The sequence below is a fragment of the Orcinus orca genome, chromosome 19, assembly GCF_937001465.1.
Source record: "Orcinus orca chromosome 19, mOrcOrc1.1, whole genome shotgun sequence".
In the NCBI taxonomy this organism is placed as follows: Eukaryota; Metazoa; Chordata; class Mammalia; order Artiodactyla; family Delphinidae; genus Orcinus; species Orcinus orca.
In genome coordinates this window covers 708,917-736,018 of record NC_064577.1, presented here as the reverse complement: position 1 = coordinate 736,018, position 27,102 = coordinate 708,917, and the positions used below count along the sequence as shown (strand labels likewise).

The window sequence follows — 27,102 nt, the reverse complement described above, 5'->3', positions numbered from 1 at the left end:
CTCTGAGTCTCTCCCCAATGGGCAGGCAGAGCTCATCTTCCAGCGGCTCCCATCCTGCCTGGGAAACTGGCCCAGGCCTCAGAGTTACCCCTGCACACACTCAGTTCTTCCTTTCAGGGCCCGTCAGTACCCTGTGGGCAGAGAGAGGGATGGTTGGCCTCCTTCTTAGGGTGAACAACTGTGCCAGTTTGCCCAGGACTGAGGGACCCCCCCACACCCCACCCCAAGGATCAGGAGTCACTTCCAAACCTCAAACTGCCACTATACCTCCAAGACCTCGAACAAATATCTGCCTGTCTCTAAGCCTCAGTTAAAATGGGCATCGGAAGAAGGCTCCTGTCTCTGGACTGTTGTCAAAACATCAGAGATGGTTCACATAAAACTCACTGTGGACCAGCAAGAAAATCTTACCTTCATGCCCACCTCCAGTGCTGATCTTGGAGCATAGTTTAGTTGATTGCCTAGTCAGTCCCCAGCTTCCAGGCTCCTTATAGATGAGCTCAGGGAACTCAGGAGGGCTGACACACAGCTGTGTGTCCTTGGGCAAGCCCCTTAGCCTCTCTGAGCTTTGGTTCCTTCATTGGCAAAAACAGGGATGCTAGGGCTTCCCTGGTGGCACAGTGGTTGAGAGTCTGCCTGCCGATGCAGGGGACACGGGTTCGTGCCCCGGTCCAGGAAGATCCCACATGCCGCGGAGCGGCTGGGCCCGTGAGCCATGGCCACTGAGCCTGCGCATCTGGAGCCTGTGCTCCGCAATGGGAGAGGCCACAACAGTGAGAGGCCCGCGTACCGCAAAAAAAAAAAAACAACACAGGGATGCTAGTTCCGGGGGTTATTGTGAGGAAGGTGGGAAGGTGGGATCCAGCCCAGTGCCTGCACTCCATAAGCAGCCTCTAAATATGAGCTGGCCCACCCTATACCTCTGGGGCCCTGCTGTTTGCTGCAACCCTGACCCCTGACCTGGTGGAATGAGCTGAAAGAGTGATGTGGTTCCCCAGCTCCCCCCCACTCAAGGCCCAGCTCCAAACCCACCCCCACCCACCCCACCCGTCGTTCTGTCTCTCTCACACACACACTTTCTTTTCCTGTTGTTTGCAGCTAATTGTTTATTAGGAGATGCAGGCGGCTGTGCCAGTGGGAAGGCTCAGCTTGCTCCGCTATAATTAGGATAATGCACATTAGTCATTTAGTGTAACTCAGAGAGCAGCCCCCTCCCCTGCGCTCCCCTCCCCCGCTGCTCCCGCTGTAGCTCGCTCAGCTCCCAGGCTGGGCTGTACAGGTTTACAGGGGTTCCTGGGGGGCCTGGCCCCCCGCAGCCTCCCACTGGCCACCCACCAGGCTGGGGTTACCTCCTCTCTCTCTCTCCCCACCCCGACTCTTCCCTCCTGTTGCCTTTCCCTCTGTACCTCTCAGTTCCCAGCCCCATCCTTGCCTATTTCTGCTCTTTCTCTCTCCCTCCCCAAGGCCTCCCTGGCAGCCTGACCAGCGGTCTGGTTAGGTAGGTCAGCCGAGTAGGTCAAGCCCGGGTTTCCAGGTCCTTGGGGGAGGGGCCAGTTCTCCTATACAGGGTGACCTCCCTCAGACCTGCTCCCTTGGAGGGTGCCCGCCCCCTGCTGCTGTCCACCCCTCTTCCCTGCCCGAGGTCCCTGGCCCTTGTTTGCCTGAGGACTGGACTGGCAGAGGCAGGCCTTTGTCTCAAAAAGGCCTTTCTCCAAAAGACCACATCAGGTGGCTTCGCACCAGGCCCCATGAGAGGCGAGTGTGGGGGGTGAAGGTGGGGTCCAAGAGGGCTGTGGGAGCAGAGGGCCATCTGTCCACCAGGGACAAGGAGCTGTTCCCACAGCTGCCTTCTGTCCCTCGTCCCATAGCCACCGGCACACCTGGCAGCAGATGAATCAGACCCTCTCCCTCCCCCGCTGAGCCCCACCGAGCCTTCTGCATAACAGAAGGGACCTCACATCTGGCCCATTAGGCTGGGGGACTGAGGTCTGGGGCCAAGGGTGTGCCCTGGCCTTGCCGGTTGTTGCTGGGGGCAGGGGTGAGGATGGGGCCCCTCCAGATTTTCAGAAATAAATTATAAAAGAGATGTTCCCGGGGTGAGGGATGCTTGCCTGGAAATACAAGGCCTCCTTGTCTTCAGGAGCCTGTTTGAGCCTCTGGTCCTGATCCTGAGATCACAAATGTAGAAGGACTAACAGACAGACACATGCTCACAACTTACAAGCGCAGGGTCGCTGTGCACTTGGAAGGGGTAGAGCTTCTGTCCCTGGAGCTGATGCCCCTCCTCTCCTGCCCCCCCACCACTCCCACCCCCGCCAGGAGCCCTACCTCTGAGCTCAGGCTCCTCCAGCCCAGGGACACCATCTGAGTTGTCCATCTCAAGGTCCTCACCCCCAAGAGGTCCATATCACCGCCTCCCGGGTTACCCTTATCTCACCCTCTCTCTGTCACGGGCCCCGAGGCTCTGCACCCCAGTGTCACATGTAGCTTACAGGATCCCACGAGAGCAGAAGCTGGAGGAGGAGGGAGTGATCCCCGGCCCAAACAGTCTCTCGGGACCAGGAGACCTTTCCTCGGGCTCCCCTTGGGATTGCTTTTGTCTGGCAGCAAGGCTCCGGAACGGTAAGAAGGTGCCCCTGGGATGACCAGGGAAATGAGAGCCCTGTTCCCGTGGCTGTGATCTACCTTGCTGGGTACCCAGCAGGCCTTCCCCCAACCCGCCCCCCCCCGGGGGCCGCAGGTGCCCTCCAGGTGCTCTGGAGCAAGACTAGATGGTCATTTCCAGCACATAGGGGCTGTCCCAGCAGTAACTTCTCGGGGACCTGTGGCTGCCTGATCTTCCAGTGCCCTGGTCCTCCTTTGAACCCCGGGAAGCATCCCTAGCTCCCAAGTCAGCTGAGCTCGGTTCCTTCCTGCATCCGCCAGTATCTGCTCCTTCCCTCCTCTCTTCCTCCACCTACATCTCTCTGATTTCCTCCTTTGTTCTCCAAGACAAGAAGAGACAAGGGGGCATAGCTGAGCAGTAGCATCCAGTCCGGTGGAGGGAAGGATTTTAGGCTGAGGAAGCAAAAGAAACGGCCAGGAGAGCCCTGACTCAGGAGGTTGTGTGGGGATCTGTTTCATGATGGTGGTAATCACACCCAAACAACAGCTGACCTTTAAAGAGGGCTAACTGGGTGTCAGGCATGGTTGAAGTGCCTGCAGGTAATCTTATAACATGAGCGTTTCATTCTTAAAGCAACCTGCTCAAAGAGGGGCCACTATCACCTCATTTTACAGTTTAGGAAACCCAGTAGAAAGATGCTAAGTCACTTGCCTAAGGTCACACAGCTAATAACTGGCAGAGCCAGTCTGACGGGAGCCTTCCAGACCCTCAGTTTCTTTATCGGTAAAATGTGGGAGTAGGGACCCTGCCATCCCTTTAGCTAAGACATGGGGAATTCCGAGGCAGATAGGAGGAAATGACCTGGCCAATCACCAGTGCTGCTGGCAGTGAGCAGGCAGGAGGGAATTTAGGGCCAAGTGGGGGAAGGGGACCCCTCCGCTGGCCCCTCCCCCAGCTTACTTATTCCAATGTTGTGCTCCAGCCGGGTGGGGCATGGGGACAGTATGGGGAAGCTGGCTCCCCAGGATTTACAGCCCACTAGGAGACAGCAGGAGCCACTGGGGACTGTGGATGGCTGAAGCCTTCAGTGGCCAGCCCTGACCCCGCCCCCACGCTGCAGGGAGTTCTCACGTATTCACTGGCTGGATGTCCTCCCCTCTGCAGTTCCTGCTGCCCTCAGCCCAGCCCAGGCTTCAGGCACACAGTGGCCCTCAGTGGTGGGGACACAGGGGCCAGAGGACTGGGTTGATGGGTGACATGCAGCCCTGCCCGGAGCTGCTTTGGGAAGGGGCAGAGCCAGGTGGAGGAGGGAGATGCAGTGGCGCTCAGGAAGGGGGTGGATGTCAGGGAGTCACCCGCTCCTCGGCTGGACTCCTCCTCCACGGGGTGGGTTACCGCAGTCCCGCCTTGAGTGGGAACACGCCGGTATGGACCAGCCCATACGGCATCTCTGTCAGCTTGGAAAAAGACAGAAGCAGCCCCACACTAGGTGCCGGGCTTGGTGAGCAGACCTGGGGCTGGGTTTCAGCATTTTTGTGCAAGACGCAAACTGCTCAACAGCACGTAGAGGCCCTGTCCTGGCGGCGCGAGGGCAGGGCCATGTTTGGGACCACTTGGCCCAGCTGTCCCCTCCCCTTTATCCAGCCGCCCCTGCCTGCTTCAGAACCCACCAGGCTTCCCTGCACACATGGCCCCTGCCCAGCCCTAAGTCATATATGGCAGGCTGAGCAGGGACCAGCCTCTTCTCCTAGATGAGGAAACCGAGGCCCAGAGAGAGGAGGAAACTGCTCAAGGTCACACAGAGTTTCCTGGTCTGGGTTCTTCACAGCCCCCAACAACTAGCCCTCCTTCCAGCCTCAGCGCTGCTTTCGAGGTCCCTGGGACATTCTGCTTCATGTGCCTGTCACCTCTGTACTTGTCCTATTTAACTTAACAGACTTTGACAGGGGACCTACCATGAGTTAAGCAATGCACCAAGTGCTGGAGAAAAGCAGGTCAGCGCTTCCCTCCTCTCAGAACTAAATAACCAATAAGTGATGAATGAATGAACCCTCATCACTGACTCTGTTCCAGGAACTACACCAAGCAATTTGCTCATTTAGTCATGACAACTCTATGAAATAGATTCTATTATTCTCATTTTACAAGTGTGGAAGTAGAGGCTCAGATGGGGTTATGTAACTGGCCCAAGGTCACACAGCTAAGAAGTGTCAGATCCGAGATTTCTATATGAATTTGTGTGGCTCCCAAACCACACAGGTTCTTTCTTCCTTTCTTTCTTTTTTTTTAATTTCCTTTTTTAAAAAAAATTCTTGCAATAGCTTCAAACACTTTCCTTCATTTTTAATGACATTTATTGTTTTCTTTCTAATTTTACAAGCAATACATGTTCTGTCCAGACAACTAGAAATACATAAAAGCATAAAGTAAAAAATAACAATCATGCATAATCCTCAGCCCCCCAGAGATAACCACCAATAGCATTTTGATGTATTTCCTCCCAGTGTCTACATAAAAACTGATATCATGCCATATAGCCAGTTTCTCACCATCCTTTGTTTAGTTCAAACTATTTTGGGAGCATTTTCCAACCTGAGTAAAAAATTTTTGGAAACCTGCATGCTTAGCCATTTGCTTTTATTTAACCATACCCTGCCTTTGGACATTTAGGTTGTTTCTAATTTTTTACTAATAAACAGAACATTGTGGTGAATATCTTTCCACATAAATTTTTGAGCCGATTTCTGCTTAGTAGATTCCCAAAGGCAGAGTTACTGGGGCAAGGAGCATGAACGGTTTCAAGGCCTTCAAAACATATTTTGAAATTGCTTTCTAGAAAGCTTGCCCAGTTTACCCTCCGACAGCAGGTCATGTGATCGCCCCATATCTTAAAGCCCTTACTAACACCGGGTATCACTAATTGTAAAAATAAAACCTTTCTCAAGACATAGTGTTTTTCTACTTCAGCACCCCACTCTGGAGTAACTGGTATATCGGTTGCTAATTCCCCATTTTGCTGATGGAGAAATAGGGCCTTGGGCTGCAGAAATGACATGCTTGCCCTGGGTCAGATCCACCCAGCAGCCAAGGAAGAGCAGTGCTGGAACGCAAGCATCCCTCCTACCGGTGAGAGCCCTATTCTAGCTCTTCAGGGTCCTCAGTGGAGAGTTTCCTCCACTGCCACTGTCCTGGGCCAGGGGAGTGTACCCCCTAGGTCACACCCCTCCTGTGGGCCTGGAGGTCTGGGTTGGGAGGGGTCACTGTGCATAGCCCATCCCTGGTTTCTTGATCCTGGACCGCATGGCCCCTAGTGCTGTCAAACCCAAGTCCATGTGCCCGATGCCAAGTGAGGCCAAACAAATTTAAACGTTGGAGTTTGGAGCAGAAAAGGTTTACTGCAAGGTCCAAGCAAAGAGAACGGGCGGCTTGTACTCAAAAGACCTGAACTCCCCGGTGGCTTTCAGGCGAGCGTTTTTTAAGATGGTGCTAGGGGAGAGGGTCAGAGGATGCCTGATCAGCTTGTGCACCTTCTTCTGATTGGTTGGTGGTGAGGTAACAGGGTGATGTTTCCAGAATCTCAACCTTCTGGTTCCAGCCATTCTGAGGTCTACACGCTTGTGGTCAGCATGTAGTCACCATCCTCCACCTGGGTAGGGGTCTTAGTTTCAGTAGAACAACTCAAAGGTAGGCATCAGATTGTTGTTTACATCCCTGCAGGAGGAGTTAGGAGCGCTGTGACTCTATTGTCCAAATCACTAACTGCTTGTGCCTGCTCTTGTGGAACTCTGGGAAGGCCTAGGAGACCGAAGCCTTTTTCCTACAGACAAGAAATGGGGGACAGGGAAAGGCTTTTGTACCCCGGAGGGCCCTCCAGGGTCCTGCTCGATTTCACTAGGATTCTCACCACCTGCATCAACCCTGGCTCTCACCTCCTCTCACCCGTTCATTCATCCCTTTGTAGAATTGGCACCAGTGCGTGCCCAGCACTGTTCTGGGCTCTGGGTGCTTCATCTTGCACCATCAGCATCACCACGTTATGCCATGCAGGTCATGACCCCTTCAGCATCTCCCAGCCCTTCCTGCTTAGCGCTGTGTGGTCCAAACTCCTATGATAATATCAACGCCTGGCATCCTTAATAAACACAGATTACCAGGTCTCTCCCCTGGACATTGTGATTGTGTCTGCCTGGATCCAGCCCGAGAATCTGTTTGCTATTGCTGTTTTGTTTTCTCTGGCTGATTCTTAGATTCAGGCAAGTTCAGGAGTAAGAGTAGAAGGATCCCCAAGCACCAGACCTGAGGTGTGGCTCTTACACACACACACACACACACACACACACACACACACACAGGTAAGCAGGCCAATCCCTCTCCCAGCACAGCCTCGTGTCCTCTGGCCCTGCTGTGCCCCTCAGCCTCAAACTCACCAAAGCTGATGACAATCTTTTTTTTTTCCGATTTACAAGCGATTAGTTTTAATTTGGGGACAATTAGAGATAGAAGCAGGAGGCATCTGATCTTGATTAGAAGCAGGGAGATGGCCAGAGGTGCCCCCTCCCCCAGACTGCCTGGCCCTAGCCTCCACGCAGATTCATTTATCTATTCTATAGGTTGGGGAGAGGGACTGGCCTCTGTGCCTGGGGAGAAGGTGTGAAGCTTATCTGGGGCTGGGCAAAGGCCCCTGCTGCATTCCCAGACACCTAGGGCCAGCCTGAGATGAAAAGGGAGGGCCTCTATCCAGCCAATGGCCCTGAGCAGGTGCCCCCAGCCTTATAAGAGGGTAGAACTGACATCTGTTAAGCGCCGACCGTGTGCCACGCCAGGCACTATGCAAAGCTGGTCTAGACCCAGTGTCTGCCCAGATCCCAATCCAGCTGGAAAAACAAAAGCATAAACAAGTACCTGCCTTCTGGTGTTGGATTGGAGATGGCTTGAGAGACGAAGGGGTCCATGGACCAGCATCCTGCCCCCCAGGAAAAATTCACAGAAGTGGCTGAGACAGATCATTGATTACTTGCATCTCACACTTATACCAGGGCCAAGCTCCTGATCAGCCAGAGCCAGAGCTGGACAGAACAAAGCAGTGGTGGCAGTGGAGGTATCTGGGAAGGCTTCAGGGAGGAGGTGATGCCTAAGCTGGGCATGGAAGGATGAGGGGACCCCCACACCCCACCTCCTGGGCAAATGTTCTCTTGGGTGCTGGTGGGTCCAGTGCCTTTCTTTAGCTCCAGTGAAGCCTCTCTTCATGCCTTAGTCTCGTTCTGGAACAAGAAGGGAAGGATGGCTTCTGGCTCTCAGCTGAGCATAGTCTTGAAGTGGCCCCAGGATGGTGCTCCCAAGGGTCCCTGAGGTGGGCAGGTTCAGGGCCCAGGGGAGCTGGTGGGAGAGGGGATGGTTGGAGGTGGGGGGAGATGGGAGTTCAGACCTCTTACATCCACAGACACCTCATCCTTAGTTACCAAGCTGTTAAGAGCTGGATGTGCCCTCCAGGGCTGAGGGAGGAAGGAGCTGGCTCAGCTCAGCTAGGAAGGGTCACGTGCCAGGCACAGTCAGGGGAGGCGCTGGGAACGCCTCAGCCTCCATCATTATCCCTGTCTGCAAAAGCTGCCTGATCCCAGCCTGTCTTCCTCCTCCACCCCTATACGGTATCTCCACATCTTACTGGGGAAACTGAGGCCGTGAGGGACAGAAATAGCTCATCCCCATCTATTATTAACCTGCTCGGGCTGCCATAACAAAGTCCCAGAGACTTTTACAAAAACAACAGAAATGTCTTTTCTCACAGTTCTGGAGGCTGGGAGTCTGAGATCAAGGTGACAGCAGGGTGGGTTCCTTCTGAGGCTTCTCTCCTTGGCTTGTAGACGGCCGCCTTCTCCCTGTGTCTTCACATGGTCTTCCCTCTTGTGTGTGTCTGTGTCCCAATCTCCTCATTTAAGGACACCAGTCATATTGGATTAGGACCCACCCGTATGACCTCATTTTAACTTAATTACCTCTTTAAAGACGCCCATCTCGAAACACAGTCACATTAGGAGGTGCTGGGGGTTAGGACTTCGACGTATGAATTTGGAAGGGGGGCATGTAATGCTAACCATGAGACATGATGAGACAGGGAGAGCCCCTTCCCTAGGGAGACAGAAGCAGGGAAGCCAGACCCATATGATTCCTTAGGCCCAAGGCCACCTAGACGGAGGGAGAATCCGACTGCTGCTCCCAGGAGAGGGGAGGCTGCTGACAGGAAGGCAGTACTAAGTCTGGTCCACAGGGCGAGCTGGGCTGAAACAGAAGTCAGCAGGTGGAGCCTGGGGTCCGGGGAGCCAAGTGGGGCAGGTGAGAGGCCCGGGGGCGGCCGGGGTTCAGAACTACCTGTCACGGGCTTCCTGGTGGGGGTCCTAACGAGCAGGTGTGTGCCAGGCTGTGTATGAGCATGGGTGTGTGAGTGTGTGTGCGTGCGTGCTCCCCTCTCAGACTGGAGGGAGTTGTGTTGGGTGTTTCCAAGGCGGGGCAGGTCCAGGCCAGCAAGTCCACCCGAGCGGCACCCTGGAGCACTCCTCCTTCACCTCTGGAACTGGCTGAGCTCGGCTCCGGGTTGACCCTCCCTTACCCCATCCGTCTTCCTTCAGGGAAACTTCTAGAAGCTTTTCCTTCCCAAGCCCATTCCACGCTCCATGATGCCCGGAGCTTAGAGCTCCTTGTGAGATGCCAGCCAGCGTGCAGCTCAGCACACGCATGTGTGCACACACATTCACACATCGTGTCTCCAAAAACTTGATCTGCTGGCAACTCCCCCAGTCTCCCCTTCCTCCTGGCAGCCCCACCACACCAGACAGCTTCCAGGGCCTCCCCTACCTCCCTGGGAAAACTGGGGCCCAGAGACATCAAGCAACTTCCTTTAGGCTCCAGAGTAATTGAGCCATAGAGCTGAGATTAGTGCTGGGGTCTCAGGAACACCCCTGCCCCTACTCAGCCCACAGAGGGGTCTCAGGGCCCCAGAGGATAGAATGATTCATGGGTGGTGATGGGGGGCGGTGCTGTGTGTCATGATGACATCAGTACAAAATGGTAGTACCCTAATACCATCTTTTCTGGCTCCCTTTTCTAAATGCTAGTTGCCTTCTTAATATAAGTTGCTCCCTGTTTCAGAAACTCAGTCTCCTTATCTGCAAGGTTGCTGAGAGAGATCAAGAACCCCCAGCCCAGCAACCCTGCCCTGACTGGCCATCCAGTCTCCTCTGGGATGCCCCATGGAGGGCGCTTTCATTAGCCCATGGCATCCCAGTCAGTGCTGGGCAGCTCATTCAGAGAACTGCATTCATTCAACAAAAATCTGAGGGCGGAGGGGTGCACGCAAGCACATTTCTCCAATCCCTTTCTCCACGCCCCTCTGAGTCTGCTGCCTATCTGGTGGCCCCGCCCCACTGTGCCTCCAAGGGGTCCAGGTGGCTGGCCCTGCCTGAGGTTGGGACGGTGAGAGGGCCAAAGGGGACTAAGTGCCTTAGTCTTAGTAGCCTCTGGGGTCTCCTGGGGATGGTAAACGAGACAGGGCCAGTGGTTTTGACATCCACATCCCTACCCTGTCCACCCGGCCTGAGCACTTACAGCTCAGGGACAACCGGTGCCCTTCTCCAACCCCAGCAGGACAAGCACGGTGGCCTCTCCCCATCTCAGCTCAGTACCTGCAGGTCCTGGACATCCCACCACCTGTAGCAGTGCCCCCTCCTCCCCTTGGTCTTTCAGCTACTCTCAACATCCCTGTGAGGGGGCTGATGTCACCTCCTCAATTTTAGAGATGGAAACCGAGGCTCAAAATGGGAAGCAAGTTGCCTCGTGAGCGTGGCAGGGAGAAGCCTTAAACTTGAGTCCTGAAGCCTCCGTTTGCCTACTTCCTGCTGCTTAGAAAGCAGTTGGTTGGCTGCTGTGCCTGGCCCAGGTCATTACCCCAGATCCCACATGTGTGCCTGGGCCAGCTTCGCCCCAGGCATCAGGAACACCTTCTCAGAAACTCCAGTGGTAACCGTGGGGCAGGGATTCTATGCAGCAGCAGGGAAGGCTCCCGTCTCTCCAAACACCTTCCTATTCTCATCTGGGACCAGGCTGCGCATCTCTACCCCATCATCGGCAGCTGGCTTACCTTGCAGGGCTGCAGGACGTCTAGTGGAGAAGGGTGGCCTGAGAACAGAGTTCTCCTGGGAACAGAGGGAGCAGTCTGATGGTTAAAGCATGGGCTGCCTAGAGGACCAGGGACCAGCTGGTCCTAAGGACTGCTCAAGCAGGGCCCTAAGGAGTCACACAGACTAGGTGCCACTCCTCTTAGGACACTTCACCCAGGGCCTTTGTTGTGACCCAAGCCAATTGCCTCATTTGTTAAATGAGAAAATTAAACCACAAATTAAAAAACATCAGACATAGACACCAGAGCCTCAAGGGCAGGGAATTTTTAGTTCATCGCATTTATGAGGAATTGGGTGTGAACATTTGTGGAACCATCAAGGTTTCATTGATGGTGGTAACATGATAATATGCATAAGTGGCAAGTAACCACCATAGCACTGATTAGGAGTCTCCTTGGGACGGAGTCTCTGCGAATCACTCAGTGTAGATCAACAGTGATTTGTTAAAGACTTGTTCAGTGCAAGGCCTCGTAGATAACTCTCACGCAAGGCAGGATGAGAGGTTCCCTCAGAGAAGGGCAAAGCTCTGAGGAAATTCCCAGGAGTAGAGGTCATATCTTGAAGGGCTTCGTGGAGGAGGTGGCATTTGAGCAGGGCCTTAGAGGAAGATTCGGATTTGGATGTGTGCAGATAGGATAGGAGAGAATCCAATGCAGAGGGCACAGCATGAGCATAGGAGGGACGGTAAGGCAGCATCGGCCAGCGCTAAAGCCAGAAGTTGTCCAGTTATGCTGGCAGCAGGAGCCTGGGAAGAGGAATACTGGGGAAAGGGGAGCCTGGAGCTCATTGTAGAGGGCCCTGAATGCCACACTCAGGCGCAAGGTGAGTTCTGTAAGCAGAAGGGACAGTCTTTAATAATACACTTTTGCATTGTGTTACATAAATTATAGAGCAATTTCTTGATTCTCGAAAACAAATGACAACACAACATCAAAGGTGAGAAACATGGCTCAGGGGTCCACTGGAGTCTCTGAGAGCATGTCCCTGCCCCCTAAAGGGAGGCTGGCTGCAGGCACACATGTGGGATCAGGGGTAATGACCTGGGCCAGGGCACAGCAGCCAACCCAACTGCTTTCTAAGCAGCAGATCCAGAACTGGTTCTCAAACCTCAGACCTCCCCATCTTGGTCCTTCCTGTTCCTTAACAGTGTCCAACAGGTGTTGAGCTGGGAGTAAGGAGCCAACAAGGTCCCATCTGTGTCTGGGAGAAACAAATCCCTCTGGCTGCTATAGGGGGGAAGGGTATGCCAGGGAAGGGAAGAGCTGGGGAGAGGTGAGACCCACTTAGACAACGTTATGTTGTCATAGCAACAGGAATGAAGCCAAAGCTGGAGCAGGGGCCTGGGGATGGAGGTCAGGGGCAGCCGGGGACAGACCAGAGAGCCAAGAGGTAGAATTGCTACAGCTTGGCGGGATCCTGCGAGGATGGGGTGAGTGGCCGAGAGAAGGGAGAAGTCAAGCCCGAGATCCCAAGGCCCACGTTTGGGTTTGGTGGACGAGGATCAACTTCCCAGTGTGTATTTGTGGGGTGGTACATATAGGGGGTAGGGGGTGATGTGGGATCCCTGGGGACCCTGCACCATCTGAGGCAGCTGGAGCAGTAAAGGAGTAGAGGCTTGGGTTTGAAAGCCAGGTGGCCCCAGGTTCAACTCCAGCTGCTGGCCCCTTTCACTCATGTGACTTGGGTAAGTTATTTAAGCATCCGGCACCTTCATTTGTAAGAGGTAAGAATAGGCTCTCCAAAAAGAGAAGTTACTGATAGAAAACTGGGTGAATCAATGGAGATCATAATAATACCTGGTTCAAAGACTTGATGAGGATCAAATAAGCCACTGCCTGTCATAATAATGCATGAATAATAGTTTAATCTTAATAAACAATGTTAAATCGTTAAATACGTACTGTACTGTACCATTAATAATGGTAAGAGTGAAAATTTACCACCTCGGCATCACACTTGCTCTTAGCCCTCTATGCACATGACTTCGCTAAGTCCCTACAATAGCTCTTTGAGGCAGAAACAATTTTTATACTCATTTTACAAACGAAGATGCCAGAGGATAAAACCTCTTTAAACCTTCACAATGCTTTGTACCGGCATTAGCTTTACCCCTGCATCGCAGATAAAGAAATGAATCATCAACAAGAGGGCAATTAACACACCAGCAAAGGTGGAGCCCGGCTTGGAGCCTTGAGGATGGAGAGCTGGGCTGAGCTCGGCTTGGCTGGGAGTGGATGGCCCTCTGTAAGGGTGGGAGGCTGGGGTGCCCTGGAGTCCCAGCACAGCCTCTCCTGACCACTGTGGGGTCTTTCTTCTGTCTGTCCCCAGCCTCTGGCCGCTCCCACCCAGCCAGCCCCAGTCCTCCGGGGCCGCAGGCCAGCCCGGTGCTGCCGGTCAGCTACCGCCTGTCACACACGCGGCTGGCCTTCTTCCTGCGGGAGGTGCGGCGCACGCCTCCCACGGTCACCAACGGCTCCCTGCAGCGCTCCGAGCCCTTCGTGGTGTTCCAGACCAAGGAGCTGCCCGTCCTCAATGTCTCCCTGGGACCGTTCAGCACCAGCCAGGTGGTGGCCCGGGAGCTCCTGCAGCCGTCCAGCACCCTGGATATCCCCGAGCGCCTGACGGTCAGCTGGAAGGTGCGAGCCTTCATCGTCCACCCCCGCGTGCCTGCCTCGCAGCCCGTGGCCCAGGTGCTGTTCTACGTGGCCGGCCGGGACTGGGATGACTTCGGTGTCACCGAGCGGCTGCCCTGCGTACGCCTGCACGCCTTCCGGGATGCCCGGGAGGTCAAGAGCTCCTGCCGCCTCAGCGGGGGTCTGGCCACCTGTCTCGTGCGCGCCGAGCTGCCCCTGGCTTGGTTCGGGCCGCCGGCCCCGGCTGCACCACCCACTGCCCGCCGCAAGTCTCCAGATGGGCTGGAGCCCGAGGCGACAGGGGAGAGTCAGCAAGCCGAGCTCTACTACACTCTCCACGCCCCGGATGCGTCGGGAGGCTGTGGAGGAACACGGCGGGGTGCCGGGCCCGGGGGCGGGGCCCGGGCCGAGAGCCCGACCCAGCACCCCCTGCTGCGCATCGGGAGCATCAGCCTGTTCCGCCCGCCCCCGAGAAGGACCCTGCAGGAGCACAGGCTGGACAGCAACCTGATGATCCGCCTGCCTGACCGGCCCCTCAAGCCCGGGGAACTGCTCAGCATCCTCCTCTACCTGGCCCCCAACTCCTCCTCTCCCTCCAGCCCCAGCCTGGAGCACTTCACTCTCAGGTACGGGGGTATGGGCGGGGGTCTGCCTTCCCTTCCAAGGTCAGATGCACACCTGACCCCTTGTAGAGGGCTCGCCCAGATCTGCCCATCCAGCATCCTAATCCCAGTTCTTCCAGTTATCACCTGAGCAGCTTCAGGAAGACAGCTCACTTATCTGAGCCTCGGTGTTCTCATCCGCTTGATGGCCACAAAAATGTCTGCCCTGTCCTCCCTACCTCACAGAAGTGGTGTCATGGTGAAGAGGAAACATCCATTTCCACAAGCATGATATCCAGAATGATAGAATCGGGGCTGGAAGGGCCCTTAGACATTAGCGGGTGCAACTCTTCTATTTTACAGATGAGTAGGCTGAGGCCTAAGAGGAGAAATTGAGATCAGAGAGCAGCCCCTTGCCTGGGAGCCAAAAGATGAACAGGAGAGTGTCCGTGTGTCAGGACATTTGTCTAATCCTGGAGTGGGGAGAAATATTTTCAGGAGTCCTAGCTCTTTCTTTGTGAAGGATACAGTTCAGAAATTCAGAAATGCCTTCAGTCATAGCACATCCCCACAAAATATAATCATGTCTCACAGTAGGAATCCATGGTTTGAGCCATGTTGGGTGATTCTGAGGATATAAGAAAGGCCCCACCAAAATGCTCCCCACAAACCCAAGCACTATACATGGGACCTGAAACAGCACCATTAACCTCCGGCTTCTTTAAGTATTACCTTCTGTCCTGAATGTACTACCTTAAAGTTCAAGTATTCCTGGAGAGAGTCATACCGAATTCAGTGATTAATACCTGAATGTGAATATGAGTTAAATCAGTCATCAGAGATCCTGGGCTGCATTAATAGGAGTAAAGTATGTAGAATTAGGGAGGTGATAATCATTCTGCTTTAGTTAGTGTTAATTAGAGCTGAAATGTTGTATTTAGTATAAGACACTACACCTTATGTATTCAGAATGTCCAGAGGAAGGTGACTAGGATATGGGCGACTTGAAGCTATGGCAAAAGAGCAACAATCGGAGGAACTGAAGAATTTAGGCCTGGAGAAAAGAAGACTCAGAGGACACCTGCTCACCTCCCCAGATGTCTGTTCAGGTGGAAGAGAGCTGTCCTCCCTTCCCCCAACAGAACCCACGGCTGTTCTATTTCAGCTACATCCAGGGAAGAAGTTTCTCCTTTTAGGGACTTTCTAAAGATGTAATGGGATGTGTGCAGAAGTAGTGAGTCCCCTGTCACTAAGATATGCAAGTAGAGGTTAGGTAAAGACCTGGCAGAGATATAATAGAAGGGACTACAGCTTCCACTAGGGCCAGAGGTTGAAGCTACATGATACCAGATCCCCCAAATTAGTTTCAGGCTTTGAGTCTAGAACTCAGGGTAACTTACTCACCTGCTCGCCCTTCTCCCAGCCCCAGCCTAAGGATGGTAGGCAGGTGGGCAGCCCTTGGACCCCCAAGCTGACCCTCTCCCTCTTCTTCTTCTTGTTTTGTCCCAGGGTGAAGGCCAAGAAGGGCGTGACCCTTCTAGGAACCAAGTCACGGAGTGGCCAGTGGCACGTGACCTCCGAGCTGCTGACTGGGGCAAAGCATTCAACAGCCACCGTGGATGTGTCCTGGGCCCAGGGCACACCACTGCCCCTCTGGTGAGCCAAGGTGGCTCCTCTGCCCACCTCTTTGCAGGACAGCACCGGGGAGGGGTGGGGGAATTCTTGACGGAGGAGGCCAGGCTGGCGCAAGGGCCGGGGCATACTTTCTGGGGACCCTGGAGGCCAGGCTGGGGAAGGTTCAGAGGACCCCGGGGAAAGGCCACTGAGGAGGGCTAGGGTCCTCAACGAGGGTTTCGGAGCTCCTGAGCTGCTCCCAGCCCTTCTTCCTGGGCTCTCCTTCCTTCCCCCACCGCGCAGGGAGGACCAGGGGCCCCTGGAGATCCTGCAGCTGGACTTTGAGATGGAGAACTTCACCAGCCAGTCAGTCAAGCGGAGGATAATGTGGCATATCGACTACCGTGGCCACGGTGCCCTGCCTGACCTGGAGCGGGCTGTCACCGAGCTGACGGGCATCCAGCGGGACGTGCAGGCCATCCTACCTCTGGCCATGGTGAGTGCACTCACAGGAGGCAGGCGAGCTCTGCGCCTGGCACTGGAGTGGGCCAGCGGCTGCTGAGGGGCACGGAGGTGGGAGAAGTCCCCGTGGAGGGGGCACTTGGTGGGGGGGCTTCCTGGATGAGGTGACCATGCAGTGGAGCCTTGAAGGTCCCGTGGAGGAGGGGATCATACAGTAGTCAGAGAAGATGAGGAAGGTGCTTTAGGCAGGGGATCTCCTGGGCAAAGGTGTGGTGATGGGAATGGGGAATAGTTTGTTCAAAGGAGCTATGGGTTTAGGAAGAGTGCCGTGGAACGATTGTCTGGTGCCCAGGGGCACGTGGAATAGCCAGGCAAATGTGCTGGACGTTACTCTGAGTCCGGAGAAAGATGGAAGATGTTGAGAGGAGATGGTGGAGGATTGGGGAAGCATTGTTTTCTGGCAGCAGAGTGGGGTAGACCCTGAAGGCTACCATGGGAGTCCAAGTGAGCAGAGCGTCTGAGAAGGCACATGAGACCAGGTAGATGCATCTGTCTGCCCACGTCCCCAAGGGAAGGATACGCATCTGAGGAGTGGGGACAGCTGGGAGCTGCCGGGGCTTGGCTGGTGGTCCTGGGAGAGCAGGGGACCTCAAGCAGCTCAGCAGAGCCCCGCCCTCCTCTCGTCCCTGCAGGACACAGAGATCATCAACACAGCCATCCTGACTGGCCGGACGGTGGCCATCCCTGTCAAGGTCATTGCCATCGAGGTGACCGGCCTTGTCCTAGATGTCTCTGCCCTGGTGGAATGCGAATCTGACAATGAGGACATCATCAAGGTGAGCTTCCTGGAGGTGGGGGAGCCTGGGAAGAAGGCCTCGGGCCTTCCGGGGGAGTGGAACCCCAAACCAGAGGGGAATTCACATCCCAGGCAGGTCCCCTTGGTAGGCAAGAGGAGGGGAAGTGGCAGGGGGTGAGGGGAAGAGCATCCCATGTCCAGCCTGAGCAAGGGGAGGTCCTGGAGGGCTTCCTACAGGAATGTGGAAGAGACCTTTTGGCAGGCTGAAGGGAGAAAGCAGCACTGACAACTTGAATTCAATCCCCAAGTCATTACTGAGCCCCTGTTGTGTGGCAGACACCAGGTAAAGCAATAGGGGAGGGGGTCCTGGGGGGGATCTCAGAGACATGCCCTGAACCTGGGTGCTGGTGACCAGGTGGAGGAGATCCAGCCCAAGGAGGAAGCCTCCAGAAGCTCATGAGTTAGGCCAGGAGTGAAGGTGGTGTAAAAGGACCCACTCCAGGAACACCCACCCCAGCCCTCCACCTCCCAAAGGCCTTGCCCTGAGCTCCTCCCCAGATGCCCCCTCTGGGCAGTGGGTCCTCCACAGCCCAGCAAACAGGACGTTGATCTGACTTGACTGGCCCAGTTTGCTACCTCCCCAGGAGGGCCTCCAGATTTCCTCTGGCTTTGGACAGTGGTCAGAGGTGAGATGTGGGGAGGAGGCAGTGGGGCAGGCAGTGATGCAGGAGGGCATCCAGCCCTGGTCCCTGTGGGATTGGTGAGCTGTTTGCCGTGCCAGCCTCCAGCTGGTGCCAAAATCAAATGATTGGGCAACAGAATCTGTTTCCTGTTCCTGTAAATCCTTCAGCAGGGGGAGTGGAGATGTGGGTGTCCTCCCTCCCTGGGAGTGTGTGCTTTCTCTCTCTCTCTCTCTCTTTCTCTTTGCTCTGCTCTGCTCTGCCCTGGATCCCTCCTGGTCTCTGGAGCCCCGAGGCTCACCTCGTCCATCCCCCCCATCCAGGAAGAATGTCCCCCGAGTGAGCCAGAGCAGACGGCTTGGTACCACACACCCACGGCCTCCTGAGGGCTGGAAGCCTTGTCAGGCCCATGGGGCTTGCCACTGCTGGCAGGCTGGGACGGGGAGAAATGGGCCTGCTCCCAAGAGCCCTCACCCAGCACCTTCCTCTACCACCCAGACTCCCACACCTCCGCCCCAGAGCAGACCAGAACAGTCACTGTGGCTTAGATACCAAAGGGAATTAGCAAAGATTCGAAATGGAATTTGTTTCTGTTCTCACTGAAATACACTCAGGTTCTTTCGGGAGTTTGCCAACACTTCAGCTGGAATTCCCTGCCTTCCGAAGTGGGAAATGAGCATTTCTAGCAGAACCACTGTCCCACTCCTCTCCACCCACCCCCTGAGATGATTAAGAGAGCTCGAAGGAGTTTGGGACCGTCAGGGGCTCATCTGCACGGATGAACCACAGTCCCAGCCCCTCCCCACCCCCACGAGAGCATTCAGGTTGTCATCAGCCCATAGGCTGCCTGGTAGACCCTCCTCCAAACTCAAGGATGTGCACCCTGGGGCGTGTCCCAGTAGGAGCACCTAAATGCATTGCACACAGGATTCACTCCAGGTATGCCAGGTGTGTACGTGGGCACTTACACAGACACCCGTTGCATCTGCCCTGAAGTACTAGCAGGGACACCTCTGTGAGTGGGCACAGCTACCCACCAAGATGTGTTCAGTGAGCATATGCTCATCTGGGGAACCGTGAAGAATGCAAGGTGGTGTCCAGGTGGGCATGCATTTGCAAAAGCTGCACCTGTGGGTGACAGTTGTCCACCTGTCTGTGCTTGGGGTTCTCTGGTCCTGAAATTTCCTCTCCCTTTCCCTCAGTTCCACCCCTGGCTGGAGCAGCCCCCTCCTGGAAATTAACCAGCTGCCCAGCTGCCTGGGACCACTGGGCCAGAGTCACCTTGGAGGAGCTGTGGGCCTGCCCCTTCTCCCCACCCCCTCCACCTCAACCTCCTCCCCGCCCAGTCGCACCCCAGTGTCCTGCTCAGGACAGGCTATTCCTGTGTACCGTGGAGGACTCTACCCATCAGACACCTGCTCCAGAGCCCAGGCGGTCATGCTGGGGAGGGGAGCCAGCGCTGGGGACCCTCAGCCTGAAGACTCCCCCAAGGTGTGGCCTGCCACATCAAAAACAGCCCCTTACAAAAATATTGGCACACTGCCTTCTTGCCAGGGAGCAAAATCCTCCCAAGGTAGCCACTAAGAGGTGATCTCTGGAGCAATGGAGTGGAAGCTGACACCTCCCAGAGGAATTAAATTAGGGGCCTTCTCCCACTCAGCCTCTCCCCTTCAGCCTCCTGTGACTGGCACTTTCTCTGTCCAATGGCCTTCTGGCCTTCCTTGTCAGAATGAAGTCCTCTGCACTGCCCCACAGGATGACCTGTAGGGCAAGACAGGCCAACCAACCTCTCTCTCCCTCCCCAGGTATCCAGCAGCTGTGACTACGTGTTTGTTAGCGGAAAGGAGTCTCGCGGTTCCATGAACGCCAGGGTCACCTTCCGCTACGACGTCCTCAATGCCCCCCTGGAAATGACAGTCTGGGTGCCCAAGCTGCCCCTGCACATTGAGCTCTCGGATGCCCGCCTCAGCCAAGTGAAGGGCTGGAGGGTACCTATCCTTCCTGACCGGAGGTATGGCCCTTCCAAACACAGCAGATGCTGGGGATACTCATGGGTGACACAGCCCTGGCACAACGTCTGATCTGCATGTGTGTGTAAGGCCCTAGGTGTACACAGTCTGCAGGTCGGTTTTGCAATCAACAAACTTATTGAGCAGCTACTGCGTGCCAGGCACGGATGGGGGCAGGGAGGGGAGCAGGTAAGTGTGGCCAGAGCCTGACCCAGTTGAGCTCTGGGTCCATCAGGAAGCGGTCTTATATATATCATGAAGCGTGGTGGATGAAGGAAGCCCTGAGTACAGGGAAGCAAGTGGCACAAAGGAAAGAACCACCTCTTCCTCCAGAAGAAGTCAAAGCAGGCTTCCTGGAAGAGGTGACTCGGGAGCTAAGTCTTAAAGGATGAGTGGAAAGGATTTGGCTAGGGAGACAGGGTAAGAGCAGTCAAGCAGCAGACAAAATGGAGCAGAAACACCAACACAGGTGCTCACACACCTGTACACGAGTGCCCCAGCCTGGGCACACCAGGGGCACACTTGTGAGTACATCAGTCAGGCACACGGTGACCCCCACTGGGCTCCCTCACTGGGATACAGGCTCACACACCTGGGTGCCCATCTGTGGGGCAGGTCCAGGTGTACTCAGCACACTCCACTCACCCACTCATCGCTGCTAGAGAGAGAAGCCAGCAGGGAAGAGAAGAAAGGCAGAGTGACAGGCAGCTAAGAGCGGGAAGGGTGGAGCTGGAGAGAGAAGCAGGCGGCCTAGTGAGAGTTGGGATCAGTTCAGTTCTGCGGAGATTTGGAAAAGCAAGGCAACATAGACCAGGGCCTCTTGAACTGGCGCGCGACTTGCCCAAGGATGCTGTTGAAATGCAGATTCTGATTCCGTGAAACTGGGATGGGGCCTGTGAGTCTGCATTTCAGGCCAGCTCCCAGTGAGGTTGATGCTCCTTTGAGTAGTGAAGGACATAGTGAACTCTGAAGCTAGATGGCTTGGGGTGAAATCCTGACTGCTATTTGCTAGCTGGGTAACCTTAGGCTACTGTGCCTCAGTTTCCTCATCTCTAAAATGGGCACGTTTACACTTAGCGGATTGCTGTGAGGATTAAATTAGTTAACACAGGTAAAAGAGCCCTCTATGTGAATGAATATTCTGGTGGTTTAATCCTTCTGAAGCACTAGCCAAGCACTGGCCACACCCTTCTCTCTCTCCACAGCCTGCTTTCCTGGGTGAATCTCCTGATTTTCGTATTTTTGGCAATCTGGACAGGCTGAGAATTCCCCAAATTGTCAAGTCCTGGTTCCATTCTGCCTGCCAGTTCCTCCCTCCATTTATCTGTCTCCTCTTGCATTTTACTCTGAGCAGCCAGAGGAAGCCAGGACACACCTCCCACACTCTGCTTGGCAATCTCATCAGCTGAATATCAAGTTCTGTCTGCCACACAGCTGTAGGACACGACGACGCAGCTAAGCCTCCTGGCACTTGAGCAGGGATCACCTTTGATCCAAGTTAGAGCTGAGCCCAGGGCCCAGCAAGTGCTTAGTGCTGAGAAAGAGCCAGTATTTGCTAAGATTTGATGCCAGCTATTCACAGGTGTAGGCGCAGCCAGGCAGGGGACACGGGGTGGGGTGGGGAGTCAAGAAGGTACCTTTCTAGGAGAGGAAAGCCTGGGACTTCGGGCTCCAAGCTTGTCAGAGACAGAAGGGGTGGACCAGGGAAAGCCTTCCACCCACGGGAGCCAGGGAGGGGCTGGTGGGGCAAGAGGGAGGGAGGGACTCATGCAGGTCAGAGCCGGGGTGGGGAGCCCTGACTCCAGGCCTCCCCCACCCAGATCAGCCCGGGAGAGCGAGGACGAGGACGAGGACGAGGGACGACGGCAGAGCGCGAGCCGTGGCTGCACTCTGCAGTACCAGCACGCCACCCTGCAGGTTTTCACCCAGTTCCACACGACGTCGGCGGAGGGCACCGACCAGGTGGTCACCATGCTGGGCCCAGACTGGCTGGTGGAGGTCACCGACCTGGTCAGCGACTTCATGCGGGTGGGTGACCCCCGAGTGGCACGCATGGTAGACAGCAGCACGCTGGCCGGGCTGGAGCCAGGCACCACCCCCTTCAAGGTAAGCACAGTGGGGCGTGCCGGGTGCCGGGAGCCTTCACACAGACGTTCCTAAGACAGGATTTCCAGCGCCTCGGCCTTGGGGAGCAACCCCAGACGGGCCCTGCAAACACACTTCCCCACCTGCCCTTCTGCTTGAAATTCTACCATCGAAGGTCAAGAACCTTGGAGAAGCTTCTCTCTCCGAGCCTCATCAGCCTCTGTGAACCTTTCATGGCTCAGTGTGGTCGCTGAGAGATGTGGCTGCGGAGCGGAGGAGGTGGGAGGGCCCAGCCAGCGTAGAGGCCAGAAGAGGGAATTTTGGAGATCTAGGGACTCAACTTTGACCTTCCTCCTTGATAACTGGGTGCCTGGGTAGATATCATCCATCTCAGAGACTATACATAGTGACCCATGGGCTGAAATCTGCCTGCAGACATATTTTGTTTGTAAAACGATTGACCCAACCGTTTAAAAATTGGGAGTTTCTCATTTTTTAAAAAATGTAAATTTCTGGTTTTAGAAAATATGAATCTGGCAGCACAGGGTCTGCATTCCCGCCTGGCAATCATCAGCTGGAGTCAGTACTGCTGCCTTTTTTACATGAGCATGAGTTCTCCCATTTGCCCCAGTGCCCACCACTCCCTTTTGTCTCCCTGACACTGAGGCTGACCATCAACTGTGACTTATCTCTCTACGGGAGGGCTGTTGTTTTCTTTAAAATCAACTCACCTCACTCATCTGTGTTCCTGCCTGGCTCCTGTGAGCCCTTGACCCTTGCTTGGCCTCTGGACCCTGGTTCCCGGTTGCAGACCTAAGGCAGAGCCCAGGAGTCCTGCCTCCCAATCTGCCCCACCCCCTGGGCTTCTCTTCCAGCAGCACTCAGATTCCTCCCTGGTTGGGAATTTGGAGAGGGGTGGGGTGTCCTTCTCTCCTGGCTCTCACCCATCCCCGCCCCACCCTGCCTCAGGTGGTTTCCCCCCTGACGGAGTCCGTGCTTGGGGAGACACTGCTGACAGTGACAGAGGACAAGGTCAGCATCACACAGCTGCAGGCCCAGGTGGTGGCCAGCCTCGCCCTCTCCCTGCAGCCCAGCCCCGGTAGCAGCCACACCATCCTGGCCACCACAGCCGCCCAGCAGACCCTCAGCTTCCTCAAGCAGGTAACTGGATGCCCAGCTGGCCAGCCTGGGGGCTTGGGGTGTGGAAGGAGGACTTGCAGTTTCTGGCCACGAGCCCCCCAGATAAGGGATTTGATAATGGAAGATCTATCTACCCTTTGTGCCCTGTGCACCTGCCCTACTGGGCCCGTGCCCCACCATCTGCCTGGGAGTCTGGCCAAGGTCTCACTTCCTGCACCTGCCATGGTGAGATGCTCCTGTTGAAGGTTCCCACTCCTGCATTTCTCAGAGGGCCCGTCACCTCTGCCTCTACCCCCCAGAATTACCCTCACCCATCTCTGGACCCCCAGCTATAGCCCCCCACTGATACGCCAGGGCACTGGCTATGGGACAAAGGTGGAAAAGTTACAGGTGGGGGTCACGGGGGGGAGAAGGTGGGCACTGAACACCGAGCCAGAGGTCAGGACACAGGAGTCCTCTGCCCCAACTTGCTTCGTGACCTCAGGCCAGTTGCTTGTCTCTGAGCCCTGCTTCTTCATCTGCAAGGAGGTCAACTCTCAGAAGGTTTAACAAACAGAGGACAAGGCTGGGGTTGAGTATATGTGCGTTCTCAGTCTCCACGTGTCTGCTGGGGGTGATCAGGCATGGAGATACGGTGTGACTCCTGCAGCAGAAGGGATCTGAGTTAGACCCAAGGCAGAATTTACCATCAACTCACCCAGGGGAGAAGGGCGAAGTGGGCAAGGACGTTCTCGGGGCAGTATGGAGCCATAACTCCCTGTACAGAGTTGAGTGGGAGAATTCCCCCTCAAATAACCATTCCCGAGCACCCACCACCTGCCAGGCACTGTTCCAGCACTGGGAAGTCAGCAGGAGTAGATCTCTGATTCCTGTCCTCTCCTCTTCCTCCTCCAGGAAGCCCTCCTGAGCCTCTGGCTCTCCTACAGCGACGGTACCACGGCCCCACTCTCCCTCTACAGCCCCCAGGACTATGGGCTGCTGGTGAGCAGTCTGGACAAGCGCGTGGCCACAGTGACCCAGGACCGGGCCTTCCCACTGGTGGTGGCTGAGGCCGAGGGGGCCGGGGAGCTGCTCCGCGTGGAGCTCACCATCGCCGAGAGCTGCCAGAAAACCAAGCGCAAGAGTGTGCTGGCCACGACCCCTGTAGGCCTGCGGGTGCACTTTGGGCGGGAAGAGGGGGACCCCACCTACGACTACCCCGGCCCCAGCCAGCCAGGGCCCGGCGGGGGCGAGGACGAGGCCCAGGGAGCTGGCCCACCGGGCACTGCCGGATCCCCACCCGAGGCCGTGGGCCCGGGCACAGCCAGCCCGGTGGTGCCACCCACAGAAGATTTCCTGCCACTGCCCACCGGCTTCCTGCAGATGCCGAGGGGGCTGACGGACCTGGAGATCGGCATGTACGCGCTGCTGGGTGTCTTCTGCCTCGCCATCCTGGTCTTCCTCATCAACTGCATCGTCTTCGTGCTGCGCTACCGGCACAAGCGCATCCCGCCCGAGGGCCAGACCAGCATGGACCACTCTCACCACTGGGTGTTCCTGGGCAACGGGCAGCCGCTGCGGGGGCAGGGGGAGCTGTCGCCACCCGCCAGCAACCCGCTAGAGGCCGTGCCCGCCTGCTGCCACGGCGACCACCACAGCAGCGGCAGCTCGCAGAGCAGCGTCCAGAGCCAGGTGCACGGGCGGGGCGACGGCTCCTCGGGCGGCTCGGCCCGGGACCAGGCCGAAGACCCCGCCAGCTCTCCCACCTCCAAGCGCAAGCGGGTCAAGTTCACCACCTTCACGGCGCTGCCCTCGGAGGGGCTGGCCTACGACTCAGTGCCCGCCGGCGAGGAGGACGAGGAGGACGAAGAGGCCCTGGGATGGGGCTGCCCAGAGGCGGCGGGCACCGCGCGGCCCACTCCGCCCCCTGACCTGCACAATTACAGGCGCAGAGTCAAAGAGATGGCATAGAGGTGCGTCCCCTGCCCACCATGGCCTGGGCTCCGTGTGGGACAGAGCCGGGACCCAGCTCACAATTGACACGGGCTGGCTGAAGTGGATCTTATGCTCCGGCCCCGGCAGCTTTGCTCCTCCCGGACGGCCACCTCCTTGCCTCGCACCCTACCATCCTCTGCCCCCAGAGGTGGAGGGGCCTTCCCCCTGGAGCTTGCTAAGAGGAGAGCAATCCCAGCCTTCGTTCTACCCTTTCCAACCCTCCTCCTGTCTTAGACCCCTGCCCCAAGACAGGGACAAGGAGGCCGAGCTTGCGCCAAGGGTCCACACAATGCCCCGCCCCATCCCCCCACGTCCCCTGCTTCCCCCTGTGTGGGGGGCCCTGGGGGGGTCTTGTGTCACAGGCTGCACAAAGACTTTTCTCAAACCGCTATTCAGGGATTTCTGGCCTGCAGGGTGGGGAGGCGGCGGCTGTCTGCCCTGCCAAGGATCTTGCTGTGGACAGAACATTTGGGGGGCAGGGGATATTTGTAGCATCTGCTGGCTTCTGGGTGCCCCCCACTCCCTTCCCAGGACCTGGGAGCTGACTCTCCAGAGGGGTCTGGGGCCAAGCCAGGCGCCTCTCTGAGATCTCAGGACTCCATCCTGTGCCCCCAAGGGCTGTGGGCAGGCCCTCAAGGGGGAGGAGTCCTCGGTCCACCCCAGAGCACTGTGGTCCAGGTGCCCGGGAGCCCTGGGTGCCCCGCGCCCACCCCTCAGCAAGGTCAGCACTATGCCTTAGCCATCCCTCCTGCTCTGCTGAGCACTCCTTCCTCTCTGCAGGGGCAGCCACCCGCCCCGCTGCTAGGCGGAATCTGGTGGGAAGGGGAGAGGGCGCCAGGCAGTGCTGGGAAGGACCCTGGGACAAGCAAGGCAAAAGGGAGCCCACGGCTCCCCTACCCCATCCCACAGCCACCCCTCTCTCGGGTTCTACCCACCACTGTGTCAGATTTTTCTTAAGTAAATGGAGGCAACCAGACTGGGAATGGGGGCAGCAGCAGCTCCCGGAGAACAGGCAGTACATGGTGGCTGGCTCTGTGTCTCTTCCTTGCGTGCAGGCGCGTGCATGCACACACACACACACACACACACACACACACACACACACACACACACACACACACACATGGAGGTCACGCTAAATGACATGAGACGGAAACACGGCTGAGCCACCTGCGGTCCTGCTCCTCCTCCAACATCCAGGTCCCTTTAAACCCTGTGGTGCTGGGGGGATGCTCACCTCTGGGGATAGAGGACTTGCTGACCCAGAAATGTGCCCTTCTAAAGAGATGTCTCCTCTAGGAGAAGGGTAGGAGGGTACAGAAAAAGAAGGAGAGAGGCGAGAGGGTTGTATGCACACCTGAGCTCACTCCAGTTTCCTCCTCTGCCTCAGTGCACCTCTCAGAGGGCATCCCTCCTCGTCACCATCACCACCTCCCAGGGAGGCCTCTCTTCTCCAGGGATTGATGGAGACAGTCTGGGGGTCTCCAAGTCAGAAAGCCAGGCAGGAAAGAGCAATGGCTGTTGGGGGGCTCCTCCCTGCTCGGTGGGCCATGGGCTGGCCCCTCGCCCCTCATGGCCTCCCATGGCCCTGGGAGACCGCTCCCCAGCACAGGTAGCAGCCCCAGGGACCACAGGAGACCTGGGGTGGGGGAGGAAGAGCTCGGCCAAGGCTGCCTGGCCAGCCTCCAGTGCCCTGGACAGGTGGCTACAGCAACCAGCATCTGCCCCAGAAGGGACCAGGGGCAGGACTAGTGCTGTGTTGGCACCTGCCCCAAATAGCTGTTGCCCCCACACACAGAAGGAAGCCTGCCTGTCACGATCCTCTGCTCAACCAATCAGGGCAGCCCCGGGGCTGTCGTGAGAATTAGATGAGATCATGTCTGTAAAGTGCTGTGTGCGGTGCCCAGAAGCAGACAAAGTTCCTGGCACAGACCCTGGCACACAGAGATGCTTAATAAATGGAGTTTGTTGCATCCAGGTCTTAATGTTCAGGTAAGATGTGGGCCTGAAAGAAAGACTTGAGATTGGCCAGCTCTGCCCAAGATGTGTTGGCAACAGAGAATAAGTGTAGCTCAGCAGCAAGGAAGCCGGGAGCTGCTGGAAAGCCATGCAGAGCAGAGCGTGAGGCCTCTCCTGGAGTGTCCAGGACATCAGGTACCTGCTGTTCAAATGTGCCCTGACGGTGCCCTCCTAGAGGGTCCTAGGGGGTGGGCAGGGGGGCCCTCAGTCACTTTTCATCACCCGTGGTGCCCAGAATTGGCAAATGCTCAACAAATATTTGCTATCTCAAGTTCAGACGCAAACTATCAATGGCTTCCCTGTTATCCCTCA

At 56.3% G+C, this 27,102-nt stretch overlaps 1 protein-coding gene across 1 annotated transcript in view; it reads left to right on the top strand.

Moving 5' to 3' along the window:
• Positions 1-26,839, top strand: part of TMEM132E (transmembrane protein 132E) — a 53,449-nt gene extending 26,610 nt beyond the window's left edge. The window contains exons 2-9 of the mRNA XM_049701793.1: positions 13,105-14,035; positions 15,521-15,667; positions 15,929-16,121; positions 16,780-16,923; positions 19,369-19,574; positions 21,393-21,678; positions 22,627-22,818; positions 23,692-26,839. Coding sequence (XP_049557750.1) covers positions 13,105-14,035; positions 15,521-15,667; positions 15,929-16,121; positions 16,780-16,923; positions 19,369-19,574; positions 21,393-21,678; positions 22,627-22,818; positions 23,692-24,747 — 3,155 coding nt within the window. The 3' untranslated portion in view covers positions 24,748-26,839. The remainder of the gene's footprint in view (positions 1-13,104; positions 14,036-15,520; positions 15,668-15,928; positions 16,122-16,779; positions 16,924-19,368; positions 19,575-21,392; positions 21,679-22,626; positions 22,819-23,691) is intronic.
• The last annotated feature ends 263 nt before the right edge of the window (positions 26,840-27,102 follow it).